The 27,747-nt window shown below is 39.1% G+C and overlaps 1 protein-coding gene across 1 annotated transcript; it reads right to left on the bottom strand.

The window, feature by feature from the left end:
• Nucleotides 1–932: 932 nt before the first annotated feature.
• CLPTM1L (CLPTM1 like) lies at nucleotides 933–26,068 on the bottom strand. Its single transcript, XM_005153408.4, has 17 exons — nucleotides 25,810–26,068; nucleotides 25,014–25,114; nucleotides 22,918–23,107; nucleotides 21,570–21,712; nucleotides 19,534–19,612; nucleotides 15,581–15,698; nucleotides 14,389–14,483; nucleotides 13,691–13,775; nucleotides 11,945–12,048; nucleotides 9,845–9,910; nucleotides 8,630–8,680; nucleotides 7,913–7,995; nucleotides 6,201–6,235; nucleotides 5,815–5,870; nucleotides 5,690–5,734; nucleotides 2,528–2,643; nucleotides 933–1,264 (listed from the first exon to the last, which is right to left on the bottom strand). Exons 1-17 carry the CDS (start codon nucleotides 25,981–25,983, stop codon nucleotides 1,186–1,188), a joined length of 1,620 nt encoding a protein of 539 aa, XP_005153465.4. The 5' UTR covers nucleotides 25,984–26,068; the 3' UTR covers nucleotides 933–1,185.
• Nucleotides 26,069–27,747: the final 1,679 nt, after the last annotated feature.

Here is a 27,747-nt window from a genome sequence, read left to right as displayed (position 1 = left end):
TCTGTTTCAGTAAAAACCTGGCCTTTAACAATCTAGAACCATGGTTTTTAGATACAGCTGTGTAGTTTGAATTTTGCTGTAATAGTTCAATTTGATTATTTCTACTAATTGGAAAGAAACAAATCAAAATACCTCCCTAAATGGACTGTGCCATAGAATATGGATTTTCAATTGTGTGAAAGGAAGATCCTTATTCTTCACCAAGCTGGTTTTTTTTCTTCTGTATCTAGGTAGGTTGTTGAACCTCTATTGTATTTAACAGTTATTCCACTTGAATGATGTGTGTTTCATCGTATAAGTAGAATTGGGCAGGGAAAGACCCTTTGAAACATGAGAGAATTGGGCTATTATGTCACAGGCTCACCACATGATGAAGAATTTGAGATGCATTAAGAGACTTTCCTAGCACATAACAATGATTTACATTATATGAACACCTGCTATGCCAAGAAACCAAAAGGTCTGTCAACAATGCAGAAGGATTTATATAAACTCAGATACATATTGAAAGAAATAATTTTACAGGTTGGGCTGGGTTTTTCTTTTCCACAGCTTCATTCAATTTAAGATAACTGAACCCTTCTGCCATATTGCAGGCTAAGAACATGGCAAAATTTGAATTTTAACAACCCTGCCTGTCTCATCCCAGATTTCCAATGTGTTTTTTTTAGCTATGAAGGTAAATGCCCACATACAGCTTTAATAATGATTTCTAGAATTCACATGATTTGTAATTATCATGTAGTTCAATATTATACATTTTGTCAGCATCCAGTCTGGCAACAATGCTTGATTCCACTGCAACACACTGATTTTTTTCTCTTTCATAGCCTAGTGGAATGAGCACTGCACTTTCAGTTAGTGAGTTGTCTCAAAAACATAGATTTGAGTATTAATTACAATAGTAAGGACACTCAGGCTTTCACCAAAGAGAAGTTTAAATGCAGGAAGTTTATTTAATAACATCTGGCAGACTGTGGACCTTGTGAGGACAAAAGAGGATCTTGAAATAGGAGGATATCAAAACTAGATTTTGGCAATATAGAAGATGTATTGTCCATGTAGTTCTGTCATAAGCTTTAAAAATACTCTTATTAAATATGTTTTTTCTTCCTTAAGACCAGATAATACATGAAGCCAGTAAGAGTCCAGGGGTCAGAATCTTCTTCAATTCTTAGTTATTCTCTATGAGCTTTTTTTTTTTGGCTTTTCTTCATAAGATTCTCCATACTCATTCACTCTGCTCTTATCCACAGGATAAAGCCTGGCAGAAAAAACAAATGAGTAGTTACAATACTGTCTGATACCCGAAGGAATTAAGCAGTTCTGTGCCACTTAATTTTAAAAGTGAATTTCTTTCTCATCACAGTATCTATTCCCATTTGTGGCAAAACCCCCAACACTATTAAAGATTAGCTACAGACACATCAGCTTCTTCACATTAAGACTTAACCAGTTGTCTCATACCAGGGCCTCTTGAAAGATGTATGAGCTCCTCTAAATCTCAGCTGGTGTAATTCTCAAGCAGTCCAGGATATCTCTCAAACTTGAAACCAGCACCCAGCCACTGGCTGAGAAGAAGCTGTTGAGCTGTTAACTTCTAGAAGAATATCTTGGAAGGGGGCCTATTTTACTACACTTATGTGTGATCATAGAAACCCAAACCTGGAGTCCACATTCAGTATTAATGGTTAGTTAGAAGGACAAATCCATACAGTCTGGTATAATGGGAACTTGGATTAAAATTCTTGTTTGTTTCACATATAAATATTTATTCTTGGGAACAAGAATAGATCTTCTGTAGCTTCACTTAGGAACAGTATTTCAATGATGACTGCATATAGCCTTCTTCCCTGTTTGATTTTAGTTACTTAAAGAATCTGAAACTCACCAGATACTTGACTTACTAACTTGAGTTTGGACACCAGATAAAGAGGAAAGCAGAGCAGGGCTTTTTCGCTCATCAGAAATCATCCTTCGCTAGTGCCTTGCATAGCAACTTGAGAAGCATGCATCTGATCCTGAGCATATGTAGACAGACACGTAGCCCCTCAGCAAGGGTTAGAAGCCCAGAACTCCAAAATGGGTTTGTGAACAGAAGTTTAAGAATTTCTCTCCTTCTCGTTGTTTCAGGTCTCAGGTTAATTTTCTTGGTAACTTTCAAATACAAAACTATCTGCTGAAATGGATGAGTGCTGTTTTGGTAAGGGAGAAGGGGTAACTGGAAAAAACTCTGTGAGTGCAGAGAGGAGTTTCTTGTTTACTCTCAGCATGCTCAAGGGTCCAGGATTACTGTCTGAGGAAGCACTTTTGCCACCCCATTCTCATTTTCAGAATACCCTACTCATTATTCTCTTCACTAGGCACATACACAACTACCATTATCCAGACCATACTGTATATTACTATGGTATAAAAATCCTCTAGAAAGTCTATCCTAAACTATCTTACAGTTCCTTATAGCAATAAGACTGCAACCATCTACAGCACTGTAAAAGAATTTGACAAGTATTAAAGAAAGGCATACCATCTTTGGTAAAGATAGACCAGGAACACCACATCATCTCTAAAGCACGCCAGCCTGTGAGATGTTGGCATAGTGATGATAAAAGCAAATATATCATCAATAAAGGTGTTGAATGCCTACAAATAAACAAAAAGCATACTTCAGTTGGCTATGAAGAAAGGAGGTAATCTGTCATACAAAACTGCAGGAAACAGGCTTCCTAGAACTGTATTTTTCAGTAGGAACACAGACTGCTTGCATATTTGTAACAATACCCAAGAATTATGCTGAAAAACTGATTAATACAAACTTTAAAGTGCCTTTTTAAAAATGAAGACCATACTGTCTACTACAGATCACACTAGCACAGTTACAAGTAAAAATTATTCATTCCTTATTTGAAACATAATATTCTACACCACTCAACTAGGCCTACTATAGGTTCTGTTTCTGAAGCAATAACTAAGTATTTCCTCATTACTTTTTCCTGAGTGAGAAAGTTTAAATTCCCAGACATTGCTGGGAAAGCAATGCAGACAGGCTGCAAGCATGCAAAGGCAACAATATTTTGTCAGAGAAGGTAAAGAAGTAAACAGAAGGGCAGCTCCTCTTGATCTGGCTCTAGCCTAAAGGGAAAACTATAAATCAATTCTTGCAGTACAGCAGTTCTAGTACTCATACAGTGCAATAACTATTTCAGCTCACTAAAGACAGCAGAAAACAAATCCAGCAAAATATTCACTGTTGGGTGAACAAACTGAGTCAGTATCATTGCTTCTCCTGTCAATATTAGCCAGTTGTACATTCTCCCATACCATAAGGGGGAAAATTGTGTATTCTTTAAGCAAAGAAGGACTCACTCTTCAAAATGAACCAATGTTTATATGATGAAACAAAACATCTGTAGGAAAAGGGGGTGTTTGGCAGGATAGAGTTCTGATTAGTTACAACAGGAAAACTCTTTCCAGCAAGTCAAAACAAATCCATCAATCCAAAGTGATCAAAGAACATGGACAGCACTTCTCAAGCCTGTGCAAAAGTTTGCCATGGAACAACAAAAAGAAGCCTTGGCAAGCTGGAAAAGGCAGCCTTTCCAAGTCAACACCCAAGTGCATGATTCTACAGTGATGAAAGGAAGAAAAAGTTGCATCCTTCAGGCATGTAGGCAGTCATCATAAATCACTGAAACTGAACGCAACAAGGTAGCCCATCTAATAGTATTTAACTAGCATGTTTTCTGCTGAGATTACCTTATTTGAAGGTACTCGTTAGAAAACTATAAAGGGCATAAACGTAAAAGCTACAGAAACTGTAAAGTTAATCTCTGTTTTTGCCAAGGTCTTCCAAAACAGGAATGAGTTCAAATTAAGGAAATCTCCCTAAACCAACAATCATAAGTAAGACCTTAGACTGTTCTTTTCACTCTTCAAGTGTAGAACAGAGGAAACTTTAGATATCCAGCAGGAAAAAGTAAATTACCCTTTCCAAAGCCCAGTAAGTTAAACATAATTGAAGCATCATAGGCTTCTCCCTACATATACACAAGCCTTTGTGGCTTGTTGATAGCCTCTGGTATCTTAACAGGAACTATAAATGCTGTGTAAGAAAAGGCTACTCAGCAAGAGAATTCTACTGTTTTAAATGTTACTTGCTTGGATACTTGTCCTCTGTTGTCTCTTTAACTGTTGATGTCTCTGCTCAGTTATTGTTTTTTGTGGCTAAAGTGAAATTACTTCATCAATATACCTCCTACTCCCCTCTATTAAGGAGCATGCTGATTTTCCTATTACATGTCAAAAACACTACACAGGTTTTCTTTTTATTTTTTACTACATTTCCATATCAAACATTGTTTAGTGGCTGTTCTACTATCAGCTATATTTCAGTCTGTTTTCTTAGATGCCCCTGATTCCTTAAAAATGTTAAGGGAGAAGAAAATTGGGGTATTGCTGTAAGCTCAAATGGAAAAGCTATGAAAGGCATTTCAAATTTTTAAGATTTTAGTTCTTTTGTCCCAGATCACCTGTTCAGAATTGGACATTGTGTCTTAAGCAGTCTTTAACAGTTTCTTTTGAAGTACTTATCTTCCGCAGAGTTGTAATATATCAGCACAAAGGAAAACAAATGAAAGTATTTATGAGTGGAAGCAGAAGAATAAAGGGCACATGTTGACAGCATCAAGGTCTTGATGATCCCAACACATCCAGCCAGGGTTTCTCGGGACCCAATGACTAGGGAAGCAAAGGACATTACAGAAACCCTAATGACTCAGAGAGGTGGAAAAAGATGGCGTGAAAACATTGTCAGCTTTTTAGGGGTACAAGAACAAAACTAGGATGTAGTTGCTGACTGAGGAAGCACACAGGAGATACAGGAACTCAGCAGTGGGTATCCCTTGTCCACCATATCAGTGTAAAGAATCCTCAATGAGATACTTGGGTACATCCATCTTAGTGCTTGAATACTCTACAAACCACTTGGACAGACAGTAGGTGCTCGTGGGTATGCAGGTATCAAAGGGTTAGTAAGATGATTTTGTTTTGAAATAAACTCATCTTCCCCTCCTCCAAGGTCTGGTGTTCAGCTCTGCTACAGCACTTCATTATTTCCTACAAGGGCAGTCTAGGCAGTGGGGACATGCAGCTACCTCTCTTCTGCCACCACACACTGGTCACTACACTGTCCAGCAACTCCTTATTACCACCCGAGCATAGAACAGGGTGTATGTTACTTCAGCCTCTGGCAGCTCCTGGAAGCTGCCAAAATAAGGTCTCCTGGTGGTCCTATTTGTTCCTTAAGAACGAGGCTTAATAATATAATTATATATTAATATAATGTAATAATTAATATAATTTATCTCCCTGTTAAATAATGCAGTTAATTGAGACTGATTAATTTATAGGCAAGACCAACACTTGCAACCTACAAGACAGTTGACAATATAAAAACCAGCATTACTATCAAAACTAGGATACAAGTATTCTCCGTATGTGGAAGTCATTATGAAAAATTGAAATCAATATTTTTCTTCTTTGTTTTTTTTTAAAGAACAGTTTCAAACAAGTTTAGTTCTTAAAGAAAAAAAAGCACTGTCAGCCTTAAGCAAAATATTACTAAGCTGCTCCTTGCAGAACATTATTTCCAAAACGAATGCACCAATCTTTAAATTAGAGCTTTACTTACTTTGTATGTGAAAGCCTTCCATGGCAAGTGTGCAACGGATTTCATCTAGGAAAGAAAATATCAATTCGTAATAAAGTCTGGAAGAAGAGACAAGAAAAGTAGTCTTTATCACTTTTCAACCTTACCTTGTAGTTTACAAACAGCTGGGGCAGCATAAATAGAAATCCAAAAGCATACACTCCTGAAGATAAAATATAGAAAACTTACAGACAAGTGCACAATAGAAGTACGTCACACAGCTATACTTTCACAATTAGAGATTTACACTCATTTTCCTAAAAAAAGAAGATACATCTAATCCTTTGCTCCCTTTGGATTGATTCTTCTCCCTTTCTCAATCACTGTGATAATTTTGGAAGCTACGGTGAAGTTACTACTCTATAATGCTCTGATCCAGGTGATAGCTGTTAATTTTCTACTTCAGAGTCTTAGACTCCACTTGAAAATATATGAATAAAAAAAAAACAACCAACCCCCCAAAACCCAAAAGACAATATATGAAGGGACTCACCATTGACAAAACTGTTAATCAACCAGGAGTACCAGCTGCAAACAGAAGACAGTCTGGTCATTTTTAAACCCCATCCAAAAATACATACCTGTAATATATCCTCTACATGATGCATGCTGACTGCTCAAGAATTAGCTATGTTGTAAATTACTTAATGCAAGAACTAAATAACTCGCATCTACCTTTGATCAGGAAAGGCTTCAGAGAAAGTAGTTTAAGTGAAGGATGCTTATGAGTCCACACAAGGAGTTTGAAGAGATTTATCAACTGCTTAAAACTGAATGTTTTTCAGAACATTCTAAGACTTTTGCACCCAAATTGACAACATGCACCCAAACTGCACACTGAACCCTGAAAGACTTAAAGATAACACTGTATTCTAAATACTAAAGAGACACTTAATATGGCACTGTAATGACTTCTCAAATTTCAAATAATGAATACCCTTCACAGCAAACTACTATAGTAAACACTTAAAAAATTATTACAAGGAATCTACATTTTTCCCTCCTTACATAAAATGTTGTTTAATGGATGTTCAATGGCACATAATTTTAGCAACATAACAAATATCAGTCAAATTCCATACTTCTGCTTGTGATTGTAAGAACAGCTAAAAACTGTGATGCTCAGGTTACATTATTTAAAATTAAACTTTCACTGCTGTGTTAGTGATGTGTTAATAGCAACATTACAGCTGTAGGAGCACTTTGCTCATCCGCAAGCATCTAAAAAATGCATGAGAAAATGCCTGCAAGAAAATGCCTGGAAGATTTTTATTCAGTCACATTTTCTTACAAATTTAACAATGACAAAAATTATACGATATGCACTGTTTTTACTCTCTTAACCTAGAGCTCAGAGAACCCCTGGCATACAGTATTCTGCATTACTGAATAAACACTAGAATTTTTGAGAAAAGCAGAATTTAAATGCTACATATTTTTTACCTCCTTTCTAAGACAATAACCTTTTAAAAACGCCCTGTTTTTCTAATAGCCCAGATTTGTCCCAGTTTCTAGTACAAGTGCTACAGCTCATGTGTACAGCAGCAGCAGTTGTTTCTGATGTTATTTTAAGCTACGCTTTGCGCTCCCTCCCTTCCCTTCTGGGCCTAAAGACTATAAAAAGAACCCAAAAATATGCTTAGATGGCCGTCACCATGCTTGTGTTTGCAGGATTTTTTCTTCAACCAAGTCTCATGGCTGCACACTTGCTTGCATGTCCCCAATACAAAATGAATTAGAACACTCAAAATTATTATTTAGAGTGAAAGTGGACAAGAGTTTCGCCTTTTCATGAAATACTGATTCTTCAGCTCTTGTGAAGTATCAATATGTTGCAGTAAGTCCCTGGCTCTAAAGGAATAGAGTCCTCTCTTAGGAATGCTTTCGCTTGCTTGCCATCCCAGCTACCATATTTAGGAACGGAGAAACCTCTTGACTGGAGCAAATAATTCTGGGACAGTTTTTACTTCTCTCTGTTATTGGACAGGTTCAACGACTGAACTCCTCTCATGTGTCTTGTCACCTTATCAGTTCTCTGAACATCAATGGCAGCTTACTTCCTTCTCTTCTGACCGACAACCTATTCTGGTTCCTGCCTCATTAATCACACTAACTGATTCATAACCTATCATCTCAAATTAATTAACATACAAAAGAATGGGAATGTTTCAAATGTATATAAGATCAGTTATAAATTTACAGTACCTTTTGTATTTGACATTCATCAAGGAGTAACCTGCACCTCCAATACACAGTGGGTAGAGCAAATATGACAAGTATTTCATAGCCTAATAGACAAGGAGAATAGTTTTTTCTTAGCTCACATTTTATGTAGTGCAGACTTTTCATGGCATTATTTTTTTTTCTCCTGAAAATTTCTTCCTGTTCCTAAATGTCTGCTGTTATTTCCAGTATGCTTCCAGTTATAGATATGGTGGTGAAAATTCCATGCCCAATTCAGATAAGCAAACAGAGCAAACACACCAAGAAGTAGTATGAATATCACAGTCTAAGAGTAACTCTCTACTTAACACCAGTGTTTCCACCAATATTCAACTCCTTTCAGAATCAGGAAGCACATGAACATTCTTCCAGTCTAAATAATGAGTACAGATACCAATTTTCAAAGTTGTGAATGGTAACCCTTTAAGATATTTCTCTTCAGATAAGTCACTTACAATTCTGCTTCTCAGAGAAATGTTTCAACGAGATTCAGTAACAAAAAAAAACCTCTTTCAGTGTTTCTTTTCACAAGTTATCAGAATGATTTTTCACTATCTGATCATCCACATGATGATAATCCACTTGACAACTATGACAACACGGAAAATACACTTGTAGCAATAAAAAGAGTGAAATGAGTCATTCAGCAGGCTGCTCATATAGACTTTATAGATCAGAAGTCACAGGATTCCTTCCTACCTGGGTATCATACTCCTCAGTTTTTTTTTCAGAGTCATTGTATGTGCCAAACTGCAATACATGAAAAAGCATAATCAAGTCAGAACTGGAAGGAAAAGCACAGCTATGTGACTCCCTAAACAGAGTTTTAAACTGCAAACTAAACTGCTTGTCATTAAGGTAGGTAACAGTTCAAAGTTTTTATAAGCTTATAAGTTTTTATTATTTATAATTTTATAATTTATAAGCTTTATAAGTTTTTATAATTTATCTATACAAAATTCATGCAAGTGTCATGTGCAGCCTGCCAAACACAGGGTATGCAAAAGTTTAATTTTTTCCCTTCACACAAAACATCCAGGAATTGTTTGCTTAGGAAAATGTTGTTGTGAGAGCAGGGTTCAGAAAGGAAAAGCAAAGTCAAATCACTAAAAATATGGCAGATACAGGAAGCCATTATTAAAAACCATGACCTTTTTCATGCATAAAGAGGTCAGTTATGGATTATCTACATATCTCCAGAAATTGTAACTGCTTCAGCAAAGTTCCTTGAATACTGATAAAGGAACAACCAGAGCCATCAGCCACTCGAGATACATAGGCTTCAAGCCCACAAAACTCTAGTACTTCCTGTGAAGTAAACATTGAAGGTTCAGCAACTGTTTCTCCTATGAACAAGAGAAACTTTCAATGCAGACTTGGCTTTAAAACATTAAAAAAAAAGTTAATTTCAATCCCTGCTGCCAATGCATCTCCTGCGAAGTCTCAGGACTTAATTCCTGCCCAGAAGATTTATCAAAGACAGTCCTGTCCCCAGAATACATCACCACATCTACGATGTTCCACAATGGAGAAGTTACACCTGCAGCTTCGGTGAAATTCAGTGTCTTATGTCAAATCCCAGTGTGAGCTAAGAATGCTTTTCCAACACAGTGACAGGAGCACAGTCCCACCCACCTGTTAACATCTGGAGGGACTGGCAGAAGAGTTCTGAAGTTTCTTACACCTTAAATACATACATACAGCTTTTCTTCTACCAGAACTCAAAGAAATTTGTAAGTTTGAAAATGCTTATCTAGCTTTGGATTAAGCTATCTATAAAGACAAGATGTATATAGGAAATTTTTATAGAGGTTTTTTTCATCTTCATTTTACTAAAAGCCAAGTTGCATGGCAATCTGGAGAAAGATGGACAACTCAAGAGTGTAATCATGAACAGGCCAATGTCTACTATACCTGAATTCTGGGCCTCAAGCCTTGCCACTTGATTGTCATTTTCAAAGCCTTCTTCACTTTCCAGAGCTGTGATTGGCAAAACCAAAATGTGCACAGAAAAGATTATCCAAAGGAATGTCTTATGCAGGATATAAATAATCAGAATCAAGACCCCAGAACATCTACTTTAAGCATCCATTGCAAAGCAGCAACAACCTGATTGCAGCACACTGCCTGTGTCTCTTCAAAGCAAATGCTGTGTCACCAGATAAATACAACACTGGGAGCCTGCACTATTAAGACTCAGATGATACACTTCAAGTACAATAGTGTAGTCCTTCCAGGATACCAGCATTGCAGTGCTTAGGTGGGGATTGCAGCTCTCAGCACCAGCATGCATCCCAGGTCAGGCATTTAGAGAATTCTCCAGTAACCACCTGCCAAGCAAGTTTTCATAGACCTCTGAGGTCAGTTGGGGTTTGTATAAAGGTGGCTCAGAACTCCTAACAGTGATTCAGTGGATGCCTACAGGGTCATTACATTTCAGCAGTGGGCTGCAAGCAGAAGTGAGTGAATCCACTGATTTGTTTGGCTACGTACTGTACAGCTGTAACAGCTTCACTGTAATGTAGCCAAAGGTGCGGTTCTCCTGAAAATTTACTCATGTACCCACCCACACAGGTACTCATATACCCATCTATACAGATTCAACAATTTAGACAATGCAGTAGGCTCACCAGGAGAGCTATGGTCCATGAAGCTTTTTGTGGACAAGGTTTGTTTACCTTTAGATACACCAATATTCTCTTCCCACCCATCATATATCCCAAACAAAAAAGGGAATACGGTAAAGATGATCCTTACTGTCATCTTAATGCAATTGAAAAAAAATTACTTATTACAGAAGAAATGTCATTAGTGTTACATGAAAAACAGGAGTTAAGAACAAGTTGTGAAAAAGCTCTTTCCAACAGACAAATTCCCTTGAGATTTATAGTCCGTATTCATTCTCGACTTGAGACAGCCATGTTATCTCACCATCACTCTAGAGGAGACAATGTTACTTCAATAGAACCAACAGGATATTTCCCTTTAGTTTTAGTGTCCGACACAGTATTCCTATATAATCCTTTCAACCATGTTTCCCCCAACCTGCAGTCCAAAAGCAACAGTCATAGGAACCACAGATCTCAGAGAGATTGAACAGATCTTTGGGCAACCTGAAGAACAATCTCAGACAGGCATAACCATCAAATGAGATCTGAATCTCATCACTTAAAAATGTCAACCTACTGAAAAATAATGTTACAATCAATGAAATGGTACTATTTAGGACACCGCTGTTCATAGTTTTCACAAGAGCTTAATCTCTCTTATACAATAAGCTGAAACTTAAGGATCACTTTGTGACTTTGCATTCAATAATTTAATCGCTAACTAAAAATTCTGAGCAGTTTTATTTCCACAGGGATTATCCACAACTATAACAGATGCGTACCCAAAAATTCCATTTGAGAGCCCTGAACTTATTTTTTAATCCAGAGAATTAAGCATGTCTGCAAGCAATGCTAGGTAAAGAAATCTCCCCTTCCTGCTACATCTCTCCCCTTCTTAATACTGCTGACTTGGTCCTTTACTACACATAAAGCTGGCTTCTAAGCAGTACCTGCAGCCCACTGACAGCATGTTCCTGTGGAATAATGAACACAGCCAGCGGTCTCCTTGTTTTCCTCCTTCCCCAAGCACCTGAGTCAAGCCATGGAGAATGCTGCAAATGTGCAGCACTGCCTGATGGCACACAGCCTGCTCTTTCACAAATGTTTCCATGAAGGCTTCTTGACATGGTTATACATGCCTGGTCAAGATGCCTATCAGATAATGCAATAGTAAGGCAGCTCAGCCTAGCTTTATGTTTGGTTTCCACAGTACTAGCTGGATCATCCCAGAAAAAAATGTTATTTCCAGTTTAGTTATAAAGGGATACACTCTACCACTGAAAGCCAGTTAAAGGATGCTGCAAAGACAGCATATTACAGCAGTATTTTTCCAGTAGCTAGTTTAGCATTCTTATGGAAGTTGCTGCAAATAATGGCAGTTGGTTCTAGAGCTTTAAGAACTCACCTCAATCACTGCACCAATGCCTGCTGGGATCAGTACCAATAAACTTGTTTGTTCATCCAAAAGGAAGAGAAATATTACCACAGTACTAAAGCACCGCCAAAGCACTAGAGAGAAATAATGAAAATTAAAGGCTTATTAATATTTAAATGAAAGCTGAGATAACAGAATTTTGTTGGCCTATTTACTACAATTCCACCTTGCTCAGTTTAAGTATAAACTTATATATATATCTTGAAATATCAAGTAGTCCTAGAAACAGCCAGTGATCTATATACCTCCAGTCAAATAAGGCACAAAGGTATTTTATGAAATCTTTATCACAAAAGATGAAATGGGAATATTTAAGGAAAACTCCTGTACTGCAGCAATTCAGCAATCTATCAGTACTATTATGAACTATATTCATGAATCTCATCTTGAAGAAGCTGAAAGGCTGTGAGGTAATGTAATGTCAGCCTTTGAAATTCATGCAACTAACTTAATGCTTGTAAATGTTAAGGAGTATATTTTTGGGTTATTTTTCAGGTTTTGCAAAACCTTGCATGCTTTTAAGTGTTTATCAACTAATTCTTAGATTCAAACATCCATCTCCCAGAGAAAGGACACAAAGGCTTTCTGTCTGAGACATCAGCAATTACACTATACCATTCCAGAGCAATAGCCTGTGATCCTTCTCCATCAGGGCAAGAAGGAGATACAGGCAGAAAGGTGACAAAGGCTTGCTAAAGAGAGGAAGGAATCAACAGTTACTGGAGACCAAAGATTCATCCTTTGATAGTACAGTTAAAAAAAAACCCTTTGTCACTCAGTCTCCAATTTGACTTTCTTCACTTTTCACTTTGATTTTTTACTAACTTTTTGGCATACATATGCCAACAGCAGTACAAATGCCTTGCAAAAACAAATGCACTGTGATAAAGATGATAAGCAGATTCTCCACATGAGGAAACCACATTGCTGTTCATGGTAATTTAGAATGCCACATTTTTTTCCTGGTATTGATATTCCTCACATGTTTCAATCAGTCTGTAAACCTGATAGAATTAGGGATAGACTCAGAGGTCAAAAGACTTCTGGTTTATAATCAGAATGGAAAAATCTATTAGAAAAACAAGCAGTATCAGTGCAATAAACAAGGCTGAGAAGTGGCATATTAAACCTCCAGTGTCCAGGGCTGGGTGTTACCTTCACCTGCCTCTAAGAAGGCTTGGCAGGGTATCAGACCACTAAGTTTCTCTCGTTTTTCCTATATCCAAGTCAACTCTTCCATGCTCTTCTGCCTGAGAACCTTCTACTGCTCCTATTTACATAAATGCCCAAATCAAACAAGTGTTACACTACAGCATTTTTCCTCCCCAAAATATTTTGGAAGCTGTAGTTATCTACAAACTTACAGGACAGCATTACCCATGATAGTGCATTCTCTCCACCCACAGGACTTTCTCTAGTCCTCATTCTTTTCTCAAAGTATTTTTCTGTTCCTTCAGCAAGGGAAATACAGCAACTGACCTAATATTAAAACCATTCTCAATTGCAAGACAGTCAAACTGGGAAGTGACACAAGTGTCTGAGACTGATACTTGAGCACAATGCTAATAGCATTAGAACCAGCCTGTTTTAATACACAAAAATATATTTCATTTTACCATCTTGGTGAATCCACAAAGTGTCAACTTGCTGCAAGACTGGAAATGCACACTGTGTATCACACAGCACATGCACAAGATTTCACATTCTGGCCCATACCTGCTTTTGTTGACATCCCAATCATGCTCCTCTTTTTCTTCCAAAAACTGATATCATTTTTGAATGCAAGGAAATCAAAGAGAAGCTGCAAATAGCAAGAAACATACTCATTTGCCTGAAATATGCACTTACTAGAGACTGCCAGCTGAACTGTTAAAAATGCATTTAAGATGAAATTCGAGAAAACATTCAAAAAAGGTTAAGAAGCTTCAGAAATAAAAATTCAGCATAACAAATAAAAGCTAAAAAGAAAAACTGTTTTTAGAAGCCCAAGCTCTAAAAACAGTGCAAAATGACAGGATGAATTCCAAATACTGCTAGTACTAGCACTGCATTGTGCTGATCCAAATTTCTCCAGGGATCAGAAATAAGACTCAACCCCTGCTGTTGGTGCCCCAGCTGTGTCACTGCAGTGGTAAACCTTGCATGACTCAATGAAATTTGAACCTATGTTGATAGGTATATTAATTCTAGGGGTTCTGGTTCAACTATAACTAAGAGTTAAATGTTTTGTATTTCAGTCAAGATTGTTAGTTTCTATCTAGTTATCTCAAATTTCTGTCTTATTTGAGATTTTTATATTAATTCAGCGCTGGAAATACAGATGGCATGCAGCAGAAAACACTTCCATTGTTCTACTGAAATGACTATTTCCTAAAACAGTTGTAATTTCTAATAACCAAATTTTCTCCACTTACATGGAATGCTGCTACGAAGAATGTCAAAGCCAGAAAGTACAAGTTAGTATCAACAAAAATTCCTTTTACTTCATCTGCATCCTTTTCTGAAAACCCTAAGAGAAAAAAATCCAAATAATTATACAAGAAGTACCAGACAAGTAATTGCTGTTATGCTAGAGTCACGTATGAAAGAAATCCTATGTCACCTGCATATAGTTTGTTAAAGAACCAGCTTTATTGATAAAACTCTAGTCTATCTATACCTTGGTGAATTATTTGGCTTGCCAATCAGTTACAAGTAGATTGATGTGCCTTTAACATGTAAGAATTTTAAGGATTTAAGAATCATTAAAATAGTACAGCACAGCAGCTTTTAAGATCTCTTGGCCTGCAAAGAAGTTCAATTGCTGTCTGAAGAGCTTAGAAAGAGAGGATTGGAAAGAATCCTATAGTCTTATATATCAACACCAGTTCAGATACAATGTAGTTCCTTACTCTGGCATAAAGAAGCCAACTACAGTCTAGTAAGAGAAAGCTAAGTCAGCAAAGATAACCCTGAAAATAAGATGCAGATTTTTAAGGATGATGATTAGACTTACAAGAACAGTGGAACAGACATTTAAAGACAGTAAAAGCTTGGCTATACCATCACCAACATAGAGCATATTAAGTTCAGTGCAAAAGTGTACACTTGCTCCACTACATTTAAGCAAAACAGAATAGTTTAATGTGTGCGAAGCCTCCAGTTTGTCTGAATTACCTTATAAATTTGAAACTGAGCCAAAGTGAAAGGCCAGCCACTTCTGAAGTGTCAGAAGCAGTGATGATGAGAACCAAGATTCCTTCTGTGTGCTAACCCTGAGCCCAGAGACTGCTGTGGCTGCCTGTATTTCACTGTAGGTGTATGTCGACAGTGAGCAGCTGTTCATAGCTCAGAGGAAAGCTTATGTAACATCGATCTAGTTTTTCTGTTTCATGGATGACAGGGGAAACCCATTGTGAAAATTACCTTTCCTTTCTTTTTCCCACATGTCAACATTTTATTTGCATCTTTATGTTCAGGTAAAACACCCTAAGACTTGTAGCATTAAACCTTTTCACCAGCTAACCAGATGGAAGTTAAGTGTTATGTATACACTTACAAGAAAACTAGTGAGGGGTTGATTGGGTTGTTTTTTTTACCTAAAGTCATTAAAGGTAAAAAACATACCAAATTGTTGGAGGGAGTACACAGCATCCTGCATGTGGATCCAAAATCGGAGTTTTCCAAGAGATATTTTATCATATGACACTGTAAGAGGTAGCTCTGTTGTTGAACGATTTATAACCTGGATTTCAAAAGATACAGTTTAATTTTTAATAGAAGAAAAATGGCAACAATAATTTCCATTCACTGTTGCAAAGTGATTATATTACATCACAATTTTAAGATGTCAGTTTGGTTTCTGAAAGGGAATAAGATCTTAGACTTCTATACCATGCTTGAAGTCTTTAGGGTTTTTTTCCAAATGTTAAATTAGCTGTTTGTTCTGTTCAAGTTCTTATAGCAACCTCACTGTTGCTGTATACAAATGCCTCCGAGATGTTTATGTAATGTTACCTCTGCTCAAGTGGGAAATGTGTGCTCAAAGTAATTCTCTTTTGACAGTTCTTCTCTGAATATATAAGCTAAGATTACCTAAGATAGAAGATTAAAAAAAGAAAAATCACATCCCAAAGGCCAGTCTGAACTTTACTAAATTGAGGCTGGTTTTGAGAGAAACAGAAGTTAAATTCATATAAAAACAAAAGGTGGGGAAGCAAAGTGCTGCTTCTTGCTCGGATTGCTGAAAACACCACAGCTAAAGCTAAGCAAGCTGCCCTGCTTACAAACTTGGGGATATGGGGTGTCACAGAAATCTTCCTGCTCCAAGAGAAAATTCAGCAAGTTCTACTGTATAATCTGTACTTTAGAGATGATAACTAACTGGGGTCCCCTTAAGATGGAGGGGGAGATCTTAAATTGCTTCAGCTCCTTTTCTGCATGATAGTGGACTGTCTCTTAAACAGGTTTAACCCAAGCAAAGGAAAATTGTTCTCACAGATGTTAGAATTCTCTGCAACTACCTAGGTACAAGCTCAGGCTATGTTCTAAACTTGCAAGGACAGATGAAGACTCCAGGCAGGCAGGCACTCTGCAACACTTCCAACATCTATTGCTGCCAGCTCCTGACTACTACCCAATCATAATTCCCACCTCAGAACTGCTACTCTACACCGGCTCTGTTTCTACAGTAATTAGGTAGCTGACACCTATCTGAGACGGATGGGCTTCTTCTGATTTTTATGTTACAGAACATTATTTTAGCCTCTCCACATTATCAGTCAAGTGTGAAATGGGGATTATGTTCACTCTCCCATTCACTCTTTCCTCCAGTAAGTACAACCAATTCTCAACCACTCTCAAGACCCTGAGAGCTTTTCAGACAGTGGCAGAACATGTATGCATGCAAAGGAGAAAAAATGGAAGCTGAGACAGTTTTATAAATGCAGCAGGAAGAAAGCCTGAGAAACTAGAATGGTGCCAGGGATCACTGAACTGTCTGGGAAAAAGGAAAAACAAACAAAACAGGGTGAAAGCAACAAGGTCAGAACTGAGGACAGAGAATGCTGGCAAGATTCTACAGTTGTTTACCAAAAGCTACATAAACATCTTCCAGGCTTCTTTTTAAAGGATGCCCATAATCCATCCATTCTCATTTCATTTTCTTCGTCTATCAAGTATAGTATCAAGATTTCTGAGAGAGAAGGAAAATACATTTTATCTGTGCAGGACAGGAAACAAAAATTTTGCAAATGCATGGGTAAATAACAAGTGCTCTCTATACAGACAAAGCACTACTAAGGAGCTAGGGGAAGTGTAGGAAGAAAATGAGATTTCAGTACAAGACAGGATAGGAATTCTTCAACACAAAAATCAAATTAAATGAAGAGAAAGATTAGAAGAATGAACTCTTTCTCAGTGAACAATTAAAGTCCACAAGTGCTGCTTCACAACTTAGTTGAGCGTAATGGTTGCTAAGCTTTTGAGAAGTCGTCAAACCTCTACAATACATCTATTCTTGTAGCATGGTCTCATAACATTACACATTATTTCTAGCACTCTATCAGTACTACAAAACAGTGTGTAAACAAAGCAAGTTCAGTGATATGAATTTTAAAGTTTTCTTTTTATTACATCAGAAGCCTCTACAACCCCCAAAGCCCCAGCATTGGCAAGAACATTTAAGAACATGAGGAACACACCACCTCCATACGACAGTATTTCTCACAGAAGACCTACATCTTGGTCAAAATAATAGTCACTTCAAAATGTACACAGCCCAACACAAGCAGGGAAAATGCATCTTCAGCTCCATGACTTCAGGCTGAGCATATCAAACAGAGTTCATGTTCTGATTTACAGTCAAACACTGACTTTGCTCCACAAAAACTGTATCACCTTCCCTTATTCTTTCCTGCTCTTTCCTTGCCCCTCATTATATCACAGTATCCATAGTATTAGAGGCCTCTTTCTGTAGGGCTTGAGAGCAGTTTGGGATGTCACTACTGTGAAGTCACATAAGCCAGTGCTGAAGCATAAATCTGCTAACATTGATGGAACAGTCTTTGCAGCACCTCTCAGGATCTGTAACAACTTTAAGGCAGTGACTTAGAACAGCATTAACTGTGGCATGCATGACAACTCCAGGGATGTTACTAATAACATGAGAATGCTGAGTTTATTTGTAAAGAGGGTACATGACCAGTTAGGAGCTCTCATGAATGTATTGAACTGAATGAGCTGTGGTAAGAAGCTTAAAACAAAGGACAATGACCACCAATAAAAACAACACAAAAGCATATCTAAAGGCTGGACAAAAATATCCACTATCGAGATTTGTAACAAATGCTAGGGAATTTATTTTGCCAGACAAGCTCAGAGTAGGGGAGATACAAGCTCTTAAAGAAGATTGTCCCCAAAACTAAGTAACAATTCCGTTTGTCTGAGCTAAAGTTAATAAATTCAAAAGTCAATTTATAAGGTCTACAGAAAGTTTACATCTACCAAGGCTTCCATCTAGAAGATACTGAATCCAGACATACTCATTTAACAATTTTGAGACATTCCCTAAGAGTTCTGTTCTCAGAAACTCTGCTAAATTCCAGTCAGTGCAACTGAGAACTGCAGGGCTTAAATAAGGACTGCTATGATGAACGTGGTTTAGATACAGGGGACTGCCATGTAAACTTGCAGTAAAGAAACTGCATGATTTCCCACAAGAGAAGAGCTGGAAAAAAACCCTGAATACAGAAAACTATTTAAATGCATAAAATACCCTATATTTTTTTAACTGCAGGGGTGACTGAAAACTAAACCAGGTTGCCCAGAGAGGCTATGGCATCTCCATCCTTGGATATATATATCCAAAACCCAACTGAAGGAAGTCTGAACAGTCCACTCTAGATGACCGTATTCTAAGCAGGGGCACTGGACTAGCAGCCTCCAGAAATCTCATCCACATCACCCTTATGTAACTCTGTTATTGAAGTTTCTAAGTCCTGATTTGTCTGAAGTGCAAAAAATCACTGGATGTACAACATTGCACTGCACTGCACCACCAAGCCTTTAGGTGCTCAGGTTACTCTAATGTGATAGAGAGCATCACAGAAAATTTAACCACAAATGAACTTTTTGGAGATAAGAGAATAGCTACTGACATATCTCAGTGTAGCACCAGTATAAGATATGTCCAGGATGCTCAGAAGATATCACAAGCCGCTCTGGGATGCCAACACAACTGCTTCAGCTCAGGGAGTTAAATTGCTCATGAGACTGCTCCTACCACAGCAATGTCCTCCATATTCACCAAAAAGGCAGCAGCAATGGAACCCAAGTATCTTTTGGTGGAATAGAAGGGGGTGCTTGGCAGATCCTTTCGCAAGAGGGGAGTCTTAAAACCCAGATCCAGCCTCTGCAGTTACCAGCTGACCACATTAACTTAAACAGTCATTTATAGAGCCCTTCTGTGAATTTATACTCTTTCATTATTGCAAACAACCTATAACAATATCTTAATTAAAACAACATTGAATATTACTGTTAAAACTGTTAAATGTAATTAAAGGTATTCTATTACTCACCATCAAATCTTTCACTCTGTTGCTTAGCTGATCAATAAATAATATTGGAAGGTAATGCACTGTCTTCCCCAACTGAACCCTAGGATGTTTAAACATGGATTTTATGACTGTAGTGATCTAAAAAGAAAACTACTTTTATTCAAATTAGCACTCATTCATTACTTTCAGATCTACCCATGTGGATATTTCCCACCATCTTTTCAGGCACAGTTTCTTTTAACACACAGAAAGAAAGAAGCCACTCGCCTAGAGTCTTTCATAGATGTCTGCATTAAAAAAAATTAGGCAGGTCATATTTCTCCTTTTACTCTTCTGTAGAAAGACAGAATAAGCAAAAAAAAAGACAAATGAAATTGGTTGTGATGATGCTGAAGCTGCTGCATGCCCAAGAGTAAAGGAAATTAAAAAGCTTGTTGAAGAGAAACATGCTGAAGTTTACTACCATGTATTTGTATCCTTTGTCTCAAGTTTCCCTCTCCTACTGCAGCAATGTCGATTCTCCACCATCTCCCTGATTCCTGCACACCCCCAATAACATCTATCAGGTCAGCAATAGCATTGCTCTTGCTAGCATGGGACTAGGAACGCAATGGCTGGGACATACACAGGAAGGCTGGATACTACTGGAGAGACTGCACAAGGAGCAAAAATCTTCTCTACCTTCTCAACATAACTCCTCTTTGGATTGCTCTATCACCTCACCAAACTGCATAATAATAGAAACTTCACAGCCCTTGGTTCCTCTACAAAACTGACCCCTTGAAACTTATTTAGCAAATTATGATCTATATGCAACTGCTTTGTCAGTATCTTAGAAAAGTATTTAGCCTAATGCCCCCAGAGAAACTAATTCTTACAGTTCTTCACTAGAAAGGCAGTTATCTACTCCGTGATGTTCTCAGTAAAAGTTTATGGAATTGCCATAAGGGAACTTTTTAAAGCCCGAAAGTTGAATTTTAGTTGTTGCCAAAAGAAAGAAATCTCCATGCATGATAAAAGACTGGATACTAAATACACAATGGGCAAGAATAATACAGGAATGTACTACATCAAGACTCAGAAATACCGCTTGGTTACTTAACTGAAAAGGTTTAGATTTCTATGTAATTACTACATTTGAAGCTACTGCTAGTGGAATTGCAGCAGGCTATTTCATATCCAGACTGTTTCCAGTATATTGCAATGACAAAACAGCACTGATGCGTATATAAACATGACCCTTACTCATTAACCTCTGCTCAACCTGGTTTTGTTATGGGCCTATCTTATGAGTTACTATGTTTATCTATTCTGGCTGGGCAGCTATCCCAGAACCCCAGGATCTGCTGATTAAGCAACTACTTCTGGATTTAACAGGATACTTGTACAGAAAGGCATCAACATTCAGCAGCACAAGCCGACACAGCACTATTTATATGGTTAACACTGGAAGTAATTTAAGCAAGCTGTGAACAGAAGCTACTGCTTGCATTTAGTGACCTAAAAACCCATCCTTGCTTTTTTAGTATTTGCTTGAGAAGATAGCATAATGGAATGCACACTGTCAAAGAAAAATAATGCCAATCATAAAGAAAGAAGAAAGATGTCACAGATCAATCAGCTGTGCCTCTTCAGCACTTGCAGTTTGTGGAGCTACTCTGTCGATGAATTATAACTGGAAAGACCAAGGGACAGTAATTGCTTTAAAGGCCAGAAGTGTGATTTGAGAACAAGGGCGTATGAAGTCTGATTTTTTACTTGTTTATATTTTACTTGTGTCTTTGTAGTTTTGTTTTGTTTTACTATGATAGCCCCATACAAAAAGTATTCTAATCTCTGGGCTGCCCAGCAACAAGATACCTTCAATATGATTTTCTACTCCATGATATATTACTGATTGTCACTAGTGAAACACAAGCACTAAGAGGACCTACCTATCCTTGTCTCCTGAGTGCCAATTTAAACACAAAACACTACAAGAGGCCAGAGAGGACTTCTTAAGAAATATGCAGTAAATTCATAATAACAAATGTAGCAAAATGAAGTCATACACTTACATCTTCATGTAACGGTGCACATCAGCAGGGAGGGATGATCCATCAAACACAAAATCTTCTGCCATGATGTTTAAGGTTAATCTTGACCTCCAGTGAGAGACAGGTTCATCTAGAGTGTTGGTCTGCTTTTCTGCTTCAATTTGCTTTAAAAATAGAACAAAATAGACATACTGCTAAGCAACACAAAAACTGAAATAGGATTACACTGCCACTCACAGAAATTACAGAGTCATTAACTATATTATAAAACAGAAGCCCGACTTTGAAACACTTCACCTTAATTTTGACCAGATCAAGTATTTTGCTCAAATACAGCAGAACGGGTTGTAAAGGCCCACCACAATCTAACACTTAGTGCTCATTCACAGCCTTGTTCATCAACAATCAATATTCAGCTAATCAAGATTAATACCTTAGGAATGTAGATACTACTCAGGAAAAGTCACTTTGGAAGAAGGACTGTAGCAATTAGTTATTACTTAAAAACAGGCAAAAGGATGCAAATGATAATGGTTATTAATTTTTGGGAGTAAAAGTATCAAACCATTTGTTCTGAACTTCTGAGCCTCCAAAGGCAAGTGCTGCAACCAAGTAAGGCCTTAGCTTTCAAGAGATGCTTATCCCCAGGCCATTCTATTTGCTTTTCTTTGGATGAACACCAGCTGTCTGACTTTTAGTGTTGTTCTGTAGCCTCAGCTAATTTTCAACTTTATTCTGATAGGATTCAGAAACATCAGTTCTGGCTACAGGTATATTTCTGATTCTAAAGAAGAACAGAGTGAAATTCTCAAGCTCCACTTTATTATGAGACAGAAAAGCCATTCACAAGTATTTAAATAAGACTTCATTTCCCCCCTCCAATAAATAATCACAACATTTGTCAAAGGATCCTGTCTTATTCTCTTGAAGTGGAAAGTAAGAACATCTTAAAGAAAAGCACTTTGACACTGGTCACTCAACCAATATCAAAGCCAAATTCATATCCTGTTTTATAAAAGCAAAGTATATTATTTCACATGAATCCAGTTCACTATAAAAAGCAGCATCTCACTGTCACAGAACAATACAGTATTTCTACAGAAAGCAATGAATCATTAAAGAAGCAATTAACGTTAACTAGGAAAATATTTTAATAGCAGCCAATGTTATAGAGAGCTTTACCTCTATTGTGCTAAGTGAACTACTATTTGCATACAAGCTGATAATCAAGAAGAGGAGTTTGGGCTTATTTCCTATATCATTATTGGTGTGAAGATGCAAGCACAGCAAATGCTAATGTTAGAAGTGTCTAAATAAGAAATTCTTTTTTTGCAGTTATTCATCTATAGATGAAAAAAAAACCACCTACCTGTGTGGCTGATTCTCCAGTGAGCAAATTAATCTCTTCTGGTTTAGGGACCATGTATGTGGTCAGAGGGCTTACTATATGCACTTGCTTAGCATCATGCCAAGGCAAAATGCCAGCATGATGAAGAAATATATATGCATATAATGTGCCATTATTTCTGGTCTTCTTTGGTACAGAGACATTCACTGTCCTAAAATACAAAACAAATATGTTATGAGATGACACAGCATATGCTGAAATATTTACCTATTACATATAAGGATCACTGAAGATGTTTCAGAAGCAAGCAGAAAATGGCTGAGAACATAAAAGCAAAAGGAAGACATTTGGCTTGCCTGGCACACAACAGTTAGGGCTAATATTCCCTAATGAGGCATGGCTGCCTGGTATCAATTTATATACTCCTGTATATATCAATATTTGCATTTCCAAAGTTTTACTAATAAGATAGTTTAGCCTTTGTCCAATTCATACTTTTATTACCCTAACAACACAGGACTGTATTATCAGTTCTTTTGTTGTTTTGCCCTGCCAATATGTCATAGGGCCAAAATTATCAGGGCACTTGCACAAAGCAGCCTTCTGTGTGTTGAATATGTACAGCAGATCCTATACATAATACAAAGTTTTAAAAAGAAAATCACAATGTTTTGCCAAGCACTTTGCATTAATATCTTCACAGCTATGGCATGCCAGGCACAGAACTCCAGATTAGAGCCCCAGACCATGAAGTCACTCCCTTTGTGTTAGCCAAGATATCACCCTACTTGCAACAGTGCACACTGCCTCCCCTGTTCCTGTGAATTTGCTGGGCTTGTTTTGCTCTGACTACTTTCAGCAGCTTCACAGACTATGTTAGTAAAACAGTTTTAATATTTTCAAGTCTGACAATATTTTATATGACCTAAACTGCAGATCATGTTCTTCAGTTGCAGAAAATGCAGAAAGTGAAAAAAACTGGGAGACTCTGACAAAAAGAATGAAGAATAAGGTGACTATTTTAAATGAAACAAAAATCCAAACCAAAAGCGAGGCAGCAAATACAAAGCACAAAACAAGTAGTTCTAATTTTAACTGTATCGAGGCATATATACAGTGTTATACTTAGACATTTGTATAAGGACACAATCTGATTCCATCTCAGCACCAACATCCCTTCAGAAGATCTGGAAACCCAAAACTACCAGAGAAAAGAATGTTTACTTTCAGGGTTATTAGCACTGAAACAGTTACAGAGAAGCATAGTGCTAAAACACAGAAAAAGAGAATACAATTTGACTTTGAAGTTCTATTTCAGGTTTGAAGCCACAGCCATCAAGAACAGTGTGTAGGTAGCAGATTGGCTACACATGTTAGAAGAAAGTCTAAAGCATTTCCAGGTTCCAAGCACTTTGACTTAAGATTTTCACAACAAAGTTGGTCTTACTATTATAAGCAAAGCACATTTTTGTAAAGCATTTGTCTCTCTGAAACAGCGAACTCCTCCAAACTAACTGACGTTCAAGTTCAGCACATCGTATGTACATTACTGACCTAGCACAGCTAGCAAGATGAATATTTAGAGTGGAATCTGAAAATTAAGATAAATGACATAGGATAGCATTTGAGATTTGTAAAGTGTACAGGACAGAAACAAGCATTTCTGTATTTACCAGTATAACTTTGGGTTGCAAGCTTTGTTTCCTGCAACTACGAGATGATTTCAGTGTGAGAAAAATTTGCTTAAGGATCTATCCCTCAGTGCCAGGTGAACTTCGCACACTGTTTCCATCACTTTACCAACACTTAATGCATTAAATGTTCTATGAAATTAAAGGGAAAACCACTGTTTTTTTAACAGCACCACTTCGTCCTCAACTCTAAGGCTGAAATCCTACTAACACCTTTCCTGCCTTAACATAGCAAATACAGTTATTACTTTATGAAACAAGTGGGAACTGAACAGCCTGTACAGCATGCAAAATTGTTTTTACTCTTCCTCCCCCCCAAAAAAATGCAAGAACAACTCTATTCATTCAACTCCATCTCGCTTTATGCACACTTAGTGTGTATTCTACTTCAGAATTAAACAAGGATCTCATAGTCTGGATACCTACCTTTCAAATTTGGACTCAATATCAAAATCCTCCACGTTCAAAACCAGATCTATATTACTCTCAGCACCAATATTTGACCGTGTGGTAGTGTACACGCTTAGCTGAAATCAAAACACAGAGAAATGAGGGCATGGAAATATTGAATTCATGTACTGGTACACTTCAGAGTATGGATCTGTACTTTCCCCATTTCCCCAGTCACATGATGGTTATATACACTGGGAAACTAAAAACGCACTCAAAAAAACTGCAGCACAGCTTCCTGCCTTTTGGCAAAGGGAACACATTGTACCACAGCCACTGAATGTATTCTAACAGGATGACCTAGAATCACAGAATGGTTTGGGCTGGAAGGGACCTTAAAGCCCATCCAGTTCCAACCCCCTGCCGTGGGCAAGGACACCTTCCACTAGACCAGGTTTTTGAAGTCAAAGATCTCTACAGAAGCAAGGCTGCTCTGGTCAGTGCATGTGTCAACAGATGCACGCAATAAGCAAACAGAAACACACGTGCTTTAGCCACAGGCCTTATCCACAGGGCAGGGCACCAGCACCGCGCTCCCCTTCACCCCCCAACCACCGCGACACTCGGGGTTCGGGCACTTCACGCGTGACCGCAGCTGTCAGCCAAGTCACGCCGCGCCACGAGCGGGCACGGAGGAGACAGCCCCGGACAGACACCGCCTCTCCTGCTCTCCCGCACCAGCACCGCGGTCAGGGCCCGACGCTGACAGAGCCGAGGCCTGCTCCCGGTCCCGCCCCTCAACCCCCTTCCGCCGGGTGCCCGCTGCGCTCACCTGCAGCTTGGGCCTCCGCGCCAGGTAGGGCCACACGCAGCCCGCCGCGCCTCCCTCTACTGCCGCCGGGCAGGGCCGCGTGTAGACGATGCCGTACATGACCCAGCACGTGTGCGCCACGTAGACGGCGAACACCCCCACCACCAGGCTGGTGAAGGAGCTCCGGCTCAGCATGGCGGCGGCCGTCCCCCCCCGGCTCCCCGCTCGGGATCAGCCGGGCCGCCCCGCTGCCAACACTCACGCATCCCACACGCACAAAACCGCCCCGCCCCGCCCGGCCTCCCGCTCGTCACTTCCGCCGGGCGCGGAGGAAGCGCCAAGCCGCCGCGTAGCAACCGGCTGAGGGGCCGTATCGCTGCAGGCGTCACTCGCCGCCGCTAGGGGGCGCGCGGGGCAGGGCTGTGCGCAGCGCCCGGCCGCGTGTGTGCCAGGAAGGCAGCTTTGGTGCCGCGCACACAGGGACACGGTGAGGGACAGCAGCGCGGCACGGAGCGGGGCCTTCACATCAGCCAGCTCCAACCCCCGCCACGGCACGGACACCTCCCACCAGAGCAGGGTGATTCAAGCTCCATCCAGCCTGGCCTTGAGCACTGCCACGCATGGGGCAGCCACAGCTTCTCTGGGTAACCCATGCCAGGGCCTTATGACTTTCACAGTAAAGAACTTTCTCCTAATATCTAATCTAAATCCACTCATTTTCAGTTTAAAGCCATTTGCCCCTGTCTTGTCACTACATAACCTTGTAAAAAGTCCCCCTCTGGGTATCCCGTAGGGCTGCTTTAGGTAGTAGAAAGCTGCTCTAAGGTCGCCCCAGAGCCTTCGCTGCTCCAGGTTGAACTACCTCTGAGCCTGTCTTCATAGGAGAGATGCTGCAGCCCTCTGACCTTCCCAGCCTCCTCTGGACGCACTCCTACAGGTCCACATCACTCTTGTGTTGGGGTCACTGAGCTGAACACGGTACTGCAGGTGGGGTCTCATGAGAACAGAGAGGGAGAATCACCTTCCTTGACGTTTTCTGATGCAGCCCAGGTCACGGTTGGCTTTTTGGGCCAACCAATAATGAAAATATAGAAGAATTAGGGAAATGAAACAAGCAACATGAGTAAATAGTTAAGGACAGTGGCAGTACCCAGGAGAAGGGAAGGGAGTGGTGTCCATCCATTAGCAACTATGGGAAGCCGTCCACAGGCAGCACTCCTGCCAAGTAGTCACTCACGCTCTGCTCTCTCAGGCCTGAGCTACCAAACATTGTCTCTTTATGGAGATAGGAATGCTCCTCCAGGTCCTGCCCTGTCCATTGTGTTGAATGTCCTGAACCCAGAACACCGGAGAAAAGTGAGGAAGGAGAATAGGGCATGATGGGAGCAGGTTGTGCTGCTACCTTAGCAGAGAACTCGTCACCAGAAAAGACATTGAAAAGAGAGCGGCAGGGAAAGGCTGGATGCAGATTCAGTCCCCCATGGCTCCCTGTGGAACCAAGCAGCACAGTGGCAGGAGCAGCAGAGGGCTCTGCAGACAAATGCCAGGGTCACAGCCTGTCACCTCTGGCAGGCCTCACACTGCAGGGAAAAGCAGGGTTAAAAACAGATGGTATTAGGTAAGGGACTCTTTACCCTTGGAAGAAAGAAATCTTGCATACATTTTGTTCATTCACACATCTGTAATTTCATTAATAATGTCAACCACTTCTGGTTTGTAATGAATAAGTGTTTTGGGAAGTGTACCTCATTCTGATGCGTCCTCTGGCATTAATTTTCTAGTGTAATCTACTTCATAAGTATAGAGCAAATATGTTACTTGCATTTTAGAGCAGAAGAAAAAGGAAAATATACTTAAAACAAAAAAATTCAGCTTTTCTTCATAAGAAAGCATGTCACATTGCTGCGTGATTAGTCAGACTTCAATAAGAAATAACTAGATTAAATATTTTGGAACAAT

This window comes from Melopsittacus undulatus, chromosome 1, assembly GCF_012275295.1.
Source record: "Melopsittacus undulatus isolate bMelUnd1 chromosome 1, bMelUnd1.mat.Z, whole genome shotgun sequence".
Lineage (NCBI taxonomy): Eukaryota > Metazoa > Chordata > Aves > Psittaciformes > Psittaculidae > Melopsittacus > Melopsittacus undulatus.
The sequence above is the reverse complement of the archived record's forward strand: the minus strand, read 5'-3'. Positions and strand labels throughout refer to the sequence as shown.